The sequence below is a fragment of the Labeo rohita genome, chromosome 17, assembly GCF_022985175.1.
Source record: "Labeo rohita strain BAU-BD-2019 chromosome 17, IGBB_LRoh.1.0, whole genome shotgun sequence".
NCBI classification, from domain to species: Eukaryota; Metazoa; Chordata; class Actinopteri; order Cypriniformes; family Cyprinidae; genus Labeo; species Labeo rohita.
The window spans coordinates 25,412,972-25,425,203 of NC_066885.1; the positions used below are offsets into that span (position 1 = coordinate 25,412,972).

General features: G+C 36.2%; 1 protein-coding gene across 4 annotated transcripts in view; it reads right to left on the reverse strand.

The window, feature by feature from the left end:
- Positions 1-49: 49 nt before the first annotated feature.
- Positions 50-12,232, reverse strand: part of slc24a4a (solute carrier family 24 member 4a) — a 47,120-nt gene continuing 34,937 nt past the window's right edge. For 3 of the 4 annotated variants that reach the window (XM_051133974.1, XM_051133973.1, XM_051133971.1), the window contains exons 12-18: positions 11,185-11,354; positions 9,050-9,197; positions 6,110-6,276; positions 5,653-5,767; positions 5,436-5,548; positions 5,267-5,332; positions 50-2,298 (exon numbers count right to left, since the gene is read on the reverse strand). In XM_051133974.1, the coding sequence (XP_050989931.1) occupies positions 2,146-2,298; positions 5,267-5,332; positions 5,436-5,548; positions 5,653-5,767; positions 6,110-6,276; positions 9,050-9,197; positions 11,185-11,354 (932 nt within the window). In that variant the 3' untranslated portion in view covers positions 50-2,145. The remainder of the gene's footprint in view (positions 2,299-5,266; positions 5,333-5,435; positions 5,549-5,652; positions 5,768-6,109; positions 6,277-9,049; positions 9,198-11,184; positions 11,355-12,232) is intronic. The other variant, XM_051133972.1, reaches the window with a different exon arrangement.

A 12,232-nucleotide genomic window follows, 5' to 3' on the forward strand; every position in this document is an offset into this window, starting at 1 on the left:
CTCATTACCACAATGAAAAACACTCATTATGATAAGGAGAAAGAAAAAAAATTACATTTAACATCAATCAAAATGTATTTTCTTTTACTGTATAAAAATGTATTTCTTGTAACTAATGCAAAAAAACATTACCAGAAGAGCATTTAAATTTACAGTTATGGTTATTTTCATTACTGCAATGAACAAAATTCTCAATACTACAATGAAAAACTCATTACCGTATTTCAAAAAATTATTAAATTTAACGTACAATCAAAACGTAATTTCCTTTACTGCGTAAACATTTAATTCCTATAACTAATGAAAAAAATCATTACTAGAACACACACACAAAAATATAATTTAAATGTACACCTCCATTCTCATTACTGTAATTTTCACTACTGCCAAAAAAAAAAAAAAAAAAAAACATTTCCACAACGCTGTACTGAAAATTTATACAAATGACAGTTAATACAAACAATCAAAACATTTCCTTTACCGCGAAAATGTAATTCCTATAATGAATGCAAGAAATACCATTACCAGAACACTTTTTTTTTTTAAAATTACATCTAAATTATTTTAAACATTTATAAATTATAGTAGTATTTATATGGTGACTTTTTAATTTATGCTTGTATAATTATTACAGTATGCTCATATTACAGTATAAAGTCTACATGTATTACAGCAATGAGAATCCAGGTTTGAAAATGTGATCAACTTTCATGTAAACAAATGTTGCAATGCAGAAAAACTGCAAAAGGTCCTAGAACATCATTTACTTGCACAATATTTATTTTTCTTTTGATTTTGTGATGAAATATGACCTGGGCATATTTTCTTGAGATTCATCCTTGTAGGAACATTGATGTGAGCTCGAAGCTTTTGCCCTGCTTTATAAATGGCTTCTTCGTGTCAAATCATGCATTACAGACACACGGTAATAAATATCCAGAGAGAGAGGTCAGGGTGCATTGGAAATAAAGAAAAAGTGGCCGTTTCGGTCACATATGTAAATTCACCCTCACCTCCCAACATCTGTAAGGAAGCACTGGTTCAAACAGGATCAGTGATGTTATATTTACATATAAACAAAAAAATTTGTTTTGTAGCACGTTTGCAAAATCCAGGATCTCTGTTTGTGATGTCATCAGTATGCGTTTGAAATATCAAAGCAGCCACAGTTGTGAGTCTCATCGTCCACACAGCGAAACAGCAAAGAGCGGTCCTGAGGGTCATCTGCTCTGGTCTGAACGAGAGGTGAGGAGCAGCTTTTGATGTGTGCTTTATGATTGGTTCCATTCACTGGTTAATGCAGGTCTGGAATAATAAAGGGAAAACCAAATCGGGTCTAATTTTAGAGCTTGTTTCCACTCGCTGACCTCTCAGACGGGCACCTGCCGGAAGCTCTCAGCAGGAAATATACGGTCCAGCTCATAAGGATTTCATAACATCTCACTCCCCGCCGCGTGATCCATACAGAAAATGCTTCACGTCTGCTGTGCGTCTTATTTCAATAGTTTTCTTGTGTGGTTAACGAGCTGCGAGAATCGCTTTGTTGCCCGAGGGCAGTCGTTCCATGTCAGTTCCATCTTTTTATTGCGCCACATCAAGGACGTACTTTCATTTTTCCATACCGGAGGAAATAAATTAAGATCTCGATGTTTTATGCCACATATAAAGTGCATTATGTTCATGTTTCATGTCATACGGTGTCTCAAGGGAAGACGGAATTTAGAAAATGTTGATTGCTAATGCATACAGGAATGAGCAGCATTCTTTGTCATTGCTGTGTTTGTGTGTAGTTTGTGATGCAGGTTTACAGTTTCAGTCCTTCTGCTCTGAACAAGACGTTTACGGGCTGCATTGTGATTGTCCAAGGTTCAGAAGTGGAAGAATATTCAGTTATAAAGAGCTGCCAAGGAGAATTTTATTTCCTGGAATCGATGGAGAAAGTTGCGAGTCAAGGTCTTCTGGGAAATCCAGTTCTTCCATCTGAGCCACAGTGGTGCGAATGTGCAGCAGGAGACAGTGTTTTTTTTAACAGTAGCGACTCGGTTGGGAGATCAAACAGAGAGGAAACAGCAGAATCATTGGTAATTTTGGTTGCAGGTTTATCTCGGAGGTATTTTGGTTCAAAGCCCATGGAAATCTTCGAGCCTAGACACCCTCTTGGCACATGGGCAGGTTGACAAAAGTGAAGACATTGTATTCAATCATGATGGAAAAGCACAGGAAGATGGCATACAGAACAAGCACGTACACGCCCAGCTTAAAGTCCAACCTCCACTTGTTCACGTGGATCCCCAAAACCTGAAGGTGGACAAACTAAATTATTAGTAAGAACCTAAAGAAAATCAATTTATATACACTCTATGGACACATGGTCACTATATATATACACATACATACATACATACATACATACACACACACACACACAGTGACCTCCACTAATCTCAGCACCCTTGGTAAATATGTGCAAAGGCGGCTGTGAAAATAAATCTGTATTGTTTATCTTTCTGATCTTTCATTCAAAAAAATCCACAAAATTCTAACCTTTCATCGAAGTAAAATCTCATTATGAAAAATGTTTTACTACAATGCATGTTGGCCACAATTATTGGCACCCCTAGAAATTCTTATGAGTGAAATATCTCTGAAGTACATTAACAATCCCGTTGATATTTACCTTTTTTTTTAGCACACCAGGACAACTAGGAGCATGAAATTGTCCAGTCCAATATGAGGAACACAAAGGCCAAATTCCCTTAATCATCCATCATAAGGAGTAAAACCAAAAAATATAGCTCTGACAAAACAAAGTGGCTGTAACAAAACAGCTAAAGCTTTGAAAATCCCCATTTCCACCATCAGGGTAATAATTAAAAAGTTGCAATAACGCACAGTGACGAGGAGAGTTTGAGTGGCCAAAGACTCCCCAAGGACCAGGGCTGGAGAATTGCAGAGATTAGTTGAGTCTTGGGGTCAGAAATCCTAGAAAAAAAAACCCCCATCAAACAGCCCCTACATCACATGTTGTTCAGTAGGGTTTCAAGAAAAATCCTCCTCGCTCATCTGAAACAAACTCCAGCCTATTTAGATGTCAGACACAACTGAAACTTCAAAAGGGACTGGCTTCGATGGTCAGGTGGGGAAAAAAAAGCTTTTTGGCAGCAAACACACTACTTTGGTTTAGTACAAACAGGGATAAAAAGTACCCCATACCCACGGTTAAATATACTGCTGGGTCTTTAATGTTGTGGGTCTATTTTTCTGCCAAAGGTCCTGGACATCTTGTTCAGATACGGCCATTCTACAAAATTGGTGCAAACTGCTGTCCCACAACCAAAAACACACTTAAAAAGCATTTAAGTATTTAAATCTTAGGTGTTTATTAAGATCCTTCTATTATCTACTGAAACCCACAATAATATTTAAAATATCCGTAAGCCTAACATACATAAAATCATCATTTATTGGGTACTTTTATAAATAAATAAATAAATAAATAAATAAATATACACATTTTTCATGTCACTACCGAAACAGTGTATGTTTTAGTCAATTGCCCGAGATGGATTTTTAAATTTATGATCAATATTCCTGTTTCCCCTCTTCTCATAGTAGATAGTTCTCACCATTTTGAGGTAAATGTGTTCAAAAGTCTGAAAAATCTGTGTACCTTTAAGGAATGTCACTACTGAATACCTTTTTTCTGCAATTATCCACACTTTTTTGGGTGTTACTCTTTAACATTTTGTTTTTATATGTGTACAACTGTTCAGAACTCTGCTAGCTAACCATGTGTTGATTAGCATCTTTGATCTAGCGTCAAAAGTATCTAAAATTGTCACTACCGAAACATTAAGTGAAGTTTTAGTAGTGACATCTGTTTTTTGGGTGTTATCCCATAGAATTGTCACTACCAAAACAAGTCATCGTTGTTTCGGTAGTGACAAAACGGAATACGTAATCCTCTTTTTGAGGGAAAGAAACAAAATTTATAAGTTATGTGATTTTTGTATTTCAGTACGTTTTAGTAGTGTTTTACCATGAGAGTTAAAATTGTATAATGTGATGTGGTCTCTAGCAAAGCATTACTGTCACTACCAAAAATGTGCATTCACTACCACACCATGGGATGTTTTGTCAAAAATAAAGTATACTGAATTATCAACTAAGATGTTATGATAGAGTTCAGTGCATATTCAAACTAATGAATCCTTAACTTTAAAATCAGTTTGATCAACTTTTTGGCTTTTACAAAGAAAAATTGGATTAAAAATACAACAAATCTCATAAATTACACTTGAAATATTGTTAAAAACGTTTTTAAAAGTTGTTGAAAGATTTTGACTAAAATAGCAAAAAATAAAAATAAAAAAATAAAATAAAAATACAATCTATATGCAAGCTAAATCTTAATAGGTCAATATAATCTAATTAAATTATTATTACTGTGTTTCAGTAGTGACAAATTTGTCACCAAAATGTGTCACCAAATTTGGGGAGAGGACAAATACTCCAAAACTTTCTCAAAATACAATATGAGAATTACCTGCACAGTTACTAGAAATGTGTACCTTGCATACATACAAATATTTTGGAAAATTTTTTCATTTTTTCAAAGCATTTCCAACTCTGAATCTGGACCGATTCTGTAGAATGGCCATACATGGCATCATGGATTCTATCAAATACCAACAGATTAAAAAAAAAAACAAAAAACAACACAACAGTATCTAAATTTGACTCCCTCTGGATCTTCCATCAGGACAATGATCCAAAAAAAAAAAAAAAAAAAAACATTATAATCCACACAAAAACATGTCACTAAGCACAAAATGAACTTCTGCCACGGCCTTCCCAGTTCCCTGACCTGAACTCTATAGAGAATGAGTGGGATGAACTCAAGAGAAGCAGCAGAGAGAAGGATCCAGAGAGATTCTGTATGCAGGAATGCTCTCTAATCTCTTGCCAGGTGTTTTCCAAACTCATCAGGCATTATAGGAGAAAACTCAGAGCTGTTCTCTTGGGAAAAGGATGTTGCAATAATTGGGTGCCAATGTGGTCACGACGTGAACTAGAGAAAACATTGATTTTATAATGAGATTGTGAATGTTTTGAATGAAAGATCAAAAGGATAAACAGTGCACATATATTTTCACAGCCACCTTTGCTCATATTTACTAAGATGTAATTAAAACTAAAAAGGGGCATCCATATATAGCACTTTTGGCCATGTGGTGTATACAAACTGTTCTTTGCATTTACTCACAGTTAAAGCCACCGAACCCAGCAGCAGAACAACGGAGTAAACCAATCCTCTACTGTTGATTTTAACCTAAATAGGACACACACACAAAAAGAAAACAAAAGATAATAATTTTATGGTCTTTGTGGAATTGTGCGTGCGTGTATGTTTGAGGAGTGACAAAGACAGATACCACAGAGCCGTAGTTGACAGCCATTGTCTGGATGCCCCAGGGAACGCCGAGTCCAACCAGGATATCAAAGACGTTACTGCCAATCGTGTTGGAGACAGCCATGTCCCCCAGGCCTGAGCACACAGACACAAAGCCAAAGCTGGAATGTCAGCTCAACGTGGATGAAAGATAAGCAAAGGTAGAAAAACCAAGAAAATTAAACGAAGGAAAGCTCTACCTTGCCGTGCGACAATGAGACTCGCTATGCAGTCGGGAACACTGGTGCCCGCAGCCAGGAAAGTTATACCCATAATGACGTCTGGGATTCCAAGTGTGTATCCAACGATTGTGACCTGCACACAGCAACCCACATGAATGAGGCTCAATGAAATGCTTATAGGAATAGTGATGTAACAGGCCTGCAAGCAGATTGACCTAAAATAAACCAAAATTCAAAGATATAGTGTCAAAACAATGATGATTTCAAACTGCTGTCGCAGGGGCTGCGAGGGTCCAAGAAAACTTGAGGAAAAAATAAAAAGATTTTACAAAATTTACTATGGCAGTCACAGTTAAGACTCAAGATTTTAAGTGTTGTATTAACACAATTCATTATTAATCATTGTATTTAAATACTAAATTAAATTGAATAAAAGGGGGGGGGGGGGCTTAAATACACAAAGAAACAGACTCACCATCCACACCATGAAGTAGGAGAAGATGGCTATCCACAATGTAGAGAGGAAGAAGGAGAGCATGAAGAAGCGCTCCCACCGTGGCTTGGCACAGTTGGGTATGGTGAAGTACAGCAACACCAAAATGGGCCAGGAAATGAAAAACTTCACTTTGTCCATAGCGCCCCCTACAGTCATATGACATAGTAGGTCAGCAGTTAAGCCTCCACTGAACAAAAAAAGCTTCTGTTAATGGCACTCATTTGACCATCCAATCCTTGTATTTACAGTGACTTAGGAATTTACCAGATGGGCAGTACAGCACAAAGCTCAGAAGAAAGCCCAGCTCACAAGAAAACACATGAGAAATGGCCATGCAATGCAAAATATTAAAGCTATAACCTAAAAATAAAATAAAATAAAATATACTGTGAATGTCACCAGGGTGATTTCACTGTAAGCAGAACTTATTTTACTCAAAACTGACAAAAACAGATTAAAATTCAACATTTCCAAGACTTAGTTTTTTCCCTTTTTAAATTTTTGTGTTTACCAAGGCTCCATTTATGTGATCAAAAATACAATAAATCAGTAATATTGTAAAATATTATTACAATTTAAAATAGATTTCTATTTTAACATATTCGTAATTTATTAATGTGGTTACCAACCAGATTGAAAATTAAAAAAAAAAAAAAAAAAAAAAAAAACAAAAAAACAACAATCTTTAGAAATTAGGGCTGCCCTTGACTAAAGATTTTTATGGGCATTTGTTTTAAGTATTATTCGTCTATTAGTCGCACATTTATTAATAAACCATATAAATATTAATAATGAGCCTTTAATTGCCTACATAGCCTAATAAGCACTCAAAAGCACACACAAAAAAGCTTGCCACAGTACACCGGCAGATATAACAATTACGAATGTGTCTGGGAAAACAGCAAGGAGATTGCGTTTTAATCAATTTATTGATAAACTAGTGCTTTCTTTTTTTCCAGTTTAAGAGATGAAGTCAGTGACTGACTTGTCATCTCCGCAGTAGTGATGGGCCTGTATGCATGTTTCATACAGATTACATAATCTGAGAATATTTATTTACTATCTGAATTTGTTCATTTTAAAGTAGACATTTCACTCTCTATAGATATATTTTTCTTTTTGTAAGGCAAATATACACAAGTTTCGAAATTTCGCGCACAAGTTTACAAAGAGCAAGACACCCAAAAACGCACCCTGTTTGCTTGAACTATTTTACAAAAGCACAACGTTTCGTTGTTATTGTAAGTGCACATAGAGTCTTTACAGATTCAAAAGATGTATTACTTTTATCTGTATGACCGAAAATGTAGTATTTTAAGAGCAAGTGACCGCACCCATGGATCGCGGAAGCGGGGGCATCCGGGCCTGGGCCCGGGTAACTTTTGAGGTCTGGTACAAATTATGACATACAAAAATACACAGACTCATATAGATTATTCATTAAAAGTTTGCGATCTTGATTCTAACACACGCAATCTTATTACTATATGATGATGCTTTCGCCATGTCTATAAAACATTTGAAATCGCAATCCGCCTGCTTTCCCACATCTGCTGATCCAGAGAGCTTTGGTCATGTTAGTTAAGCTTTATGTTTAAACAAGCTTCACAAGCAGGATACACGGTGCTACATTTCTGTGTTGCAAACATTAAATAATAACTGAAGTATTGGGATAAATGTTCATTAGAGCCCAGCACGGGCCTCATGTATATGCCCTAGCCCGGCCCTGGCCTGAGACGCTCAGGCCCTAGCCCAGCCCTTGTCAGACAGCTTATCAAAATTCCACCCCCCGTTTTTTCTGGCCCAAGGCCTTTCCTCGTCAACTAACAGTTATATTTGGTTCTCAAGAAACATTTCTTATTATCATCAATGTTAAAAACGGTTGTCTGCCCAAAATAGAAAGAAAAGCATGTATTTGAATACGACATACAAACACACAAATGTTTTTAAATATAACCATTTCCATTACTTACTTTCCATTTTATTTTCTCCAATCAACACTTCTTTTTTTTTTTATAAGTGACACATTTGCATAATGCCCACTCATGTTTTGTCTCCCAAAAGAAAGAATCGTTGGCAACACTTGTTGTGACACATTTGCATAATGCCCACTCATGTTTTACGTTGACCCGCCGTCAATCACGTCATTTTACTGATGACTTCTTCACTAGTCTCTGGGAGTTCAATGTGGGATTCACAAAACGCTTGATCTTGAAAGATGTCTCGGTATTCAGTTTATTTGGACCAGCTGGCTCCACTGAATCACAACCTCCAACTATCATAAAATAATAGATATCTATATTTTATATTGAGCGTTCAAAATACGAAACAGGCGTATCACTTCTGACACGTGCTGTACACAGTACACCAATCACAACAGACTGGGCCATCTGACCAATCAGAGCAGAGTAGGCTCACAGAAAGGAGGGATTTAGAGAGGCTGAATCTTTGAACTGTTTCAAACAAATTGTCTAGAAAATCACTAGAAAATAAGGTGATATCAAATGCATATTTTGAGAAAATATAAGCATTGTTTGACCTTGCATGCATGTATACCTATTGTACATAATAGGGGCATTTTAATTAATAAACAATAGTACATTGAGATTTACTAATAAAAAACCAACAAACAAACAAACAAAAAAAAACACTAGATTAATAAATGCTAAGATACCAGTTGTTCATTGTTTGCATGATACCCCATGTAGAAAGTTATAAATTTACTATGTTTTAATTAAAGTTTTCCAGGTCTATAAATCCCAGTTTTTCTGCTATCACAGGGACCTTACTAGTTAGGACACAGCATAAGAACTGTGTGTGCAGATATAGTATACTATGATTTCAGATGCCACTGATGTGGTCACTACATGTGGTTAAAGAGCCAATGTGTTAATGTGTGAAAAAGTGAAACCGCCTCACCAGGCAAGCTGAAGGGAGATGACATCTCACTCTCCGGCTCCTCAGCGAGTTTGTCCTCCGCTACGTTGCCATTTTCCAAGGTGTCAGCTTTCTTATCAGCCACCAACACTGCATCCACCCCATTGGCCATCTTCACCAGCCGCTGCTGCTGCATGCACAAGGCCACAGAGCAAAAAACGCTTAACACATAATTCATTCTTATCCGATTCCTCACAACGCTTTTTCTATGAAGCTAATTTGAGTTTGTCTCCATTAGTATGACAAGTTAGAAATTACATGAGAGTGAGTAAATAATTTTTCATTTTTGGGTGTACTATCGCTTAAAATGTTATACTAGACTGACAATCTTTTGTGTCAAAGTACTATATATCTATGAACAGTTTAACACTATGCCCAGCTTCATTTCTCTTTCTTAACTAGCTGACATGTCTCTATCAAATTCCACAGCAGTCTTTGTAGCAGGGGTTTGAATTTCTAACGCAATTCTTTGAACGCCAGCATGTGGATATTTATAGAAACAGTTTAATCAGCCTCACACCCAGAACTGGGCTACCTGACGTGAGAAGTCCACAGTGCTGAGTTAGCCAACAAAGACTGGCCCATAAGCTCTTCTGAACTCTGGCTTATAATCCAGTCTCTGGATTCCCAGTGTTAAATATGCTCTATTATAAACCGGATAGAGCAGACGCGGAATTCTGAACGGATGAGCCGCATTTGAAGAGACTTGTAAAATAGCTGGACACATCTGCAACTCTAATCTGATGAATTCAACATGAATCTGCATTCACAACCCATTTAACTTCTGTATTGTGACATTTTTCAAGCAAAAGATGATATTTGAAAATGCAACAGTAAGATGGGGATTCAAATTTTATCTATCAGTAGGGCCCTATGATTACCACGGAATCCAGTCATAAAAAGGGAATTCATTGTATAACACGGATAAACCAAATTTTGCAATAAATTAATAGTAGGTCAGTACATCAAAATGTGATGTGGACTAGTGTCTGTGAATATTAAGCTGCAAAAATACTATTTAAACAGGAATCCTGCATGTTCTGCGTGTCTCTGTGTGAATGAATGGCGCAGACGTGCGGTTTCGTTTACTACACACATACTGAAAGCATGTTTGATGCTCAGTGTTTTCAGCCTCTGCCACCTCAATAGGCAAGTACATGAACAAAAACAATCTCTAGAACTGCTCTGAGAGTCCCTTCATGAGCATTTTATGGTTTCATTTGAGAAAAACTATTGTCATATCATATGCAAACAGAAACTTATAGGTCTTCACAGCAACCCGTAAAATTAAAAGTTTGGTTTAATTTGAAGAAATTTTGACAGTAGTTTTTTATTATTATTATTATTATTATTTTATTATTATTTTTTATTATTATTATTTAACATTTACAAGGAAAATGATTTATTAGAATTTATTTACCAAAAAAAAAAAAAAAAAGAAATTTCACAAAATCAAAGATATAAATCAATTAATTGGAGATGCTTTCTGATTATTAAAATTTATTGAAACTATTAAAATGGAATTCAGATAAATAAAATGTAAAATACTTAATCTGGTTAAAAACGAACTTGAGAAAAAAAAAAAAAATTTAATTAAAAATAAAATTAAAATTTTAAAATTAAGATTTTTAAATGTAACCATTAGAAGAGAGCCTAAAAAAAATGAGTCCAGAAAAATGAGAATGGAAAAATGGAATTTGGAAAAAAAAAAAAATAATAATAATAATAATAATAATACAGAAATTTTGGAAAAAATTAAGATTTTAAACGGCCCTACATCAAGAAGTTCTTTAGATACTCTAGGTCAGGGACCCTCAAATGTGGCCCATAAGATCCACTTTCCTGCAGAGTTTAGCTGTAACCCTAATCAAACACACCTGAACATGCTAATCAGTGTCTTCAGGATCATTAGAAAAACCACAGGTAGGCGAGTTTGATCAGGGCTGGAGCTAAACTCTGCAGTGCATTGGCCCCCTGCTGTAGGTTGTGAAGGGGGATGTGGTTTTGTCCATATAAATAGAACTCAACAGGGTTCAAAACAACATTGAACTCAATTTACATTGCATGGACCAAAAGAAGAAAATATTACTGTTCACTCAGCTGGTGTATTTTCTCACCTCATTAATGATAAGTCGGCTTGCCATGCGCAGACGTGTCTTGGGCCCAAAGTGGTTGGTGATCATGACCCTGAGACCGGCCTCGGGGAACCGATAATGCGGAGGGCTCGAATTTATCATCTCGTCCACCATCACAACAGAGCCCCTAGTGTACTCTTTACTGGGCTTTACTGTGACACGGAGGAAAAATTGTTTGTAAATGCACCTATACATTGTACTCGCGGTCAATACACGCAGCATGTACAGTATGAGTTCATAAAACAAAAACACATAACTGTCAAACCTGGCCTGAGAGACCAAAAAATAAATAAATAAATCCACACAACAACTGTGCACAGAAACCAGCAGGACTGTAAACACACACACACACACACAAGCTCAAAAGAAAAAGGATGTGTCACATTTTTCAATCTAAAGTCCTGTTTGTCAGTGAGAGACTGATTCCTGCTGGGCCAGACTGTAGGCCCACCTCTGAGCGCCTTAGGATACTGTCAGAAAGCATCGACATACACAATACTGACATGAAATGAAATCCTCAACCATCCCGCAGATTACTGCTGGACACCACAGGAAGAGCTCTACTGACAACACACTATCAACTACATATACACAAACACAATGACCAAAAATATTTACGATTTTAAATAAATGGTTAAATGCAACTTAAAGATAAAGTGTGTCATTCCTGTGCCTCAAGTGCTAATAAAATGGAAAATAAATGAAAAACTTTGGTCCCAATTGATATTAGGTGGCCTTAACTACTATGTACTTACATTTAAATTCAATGCACATATTGTGTACATGCATGTTTTACATTGTACTCTTACTTTAAAGGGGTCATTTGATGCGATTTCATGTTTTCCTTTGTCTTTTGAGTGTTACAAGCTGTTTGTGCATATATAAGATCTGTAAAGTCGCAAAGATTAAAGTCTCAACCTAAAAAGATATTCTTTATAAAGGTTAAGACTCAGCCACACCTTCCTAAAACGGCTCATTCAAACACGCCCCCACACGTCTAAGTCACTGTGTGGGAAGATTTGCATAAAAC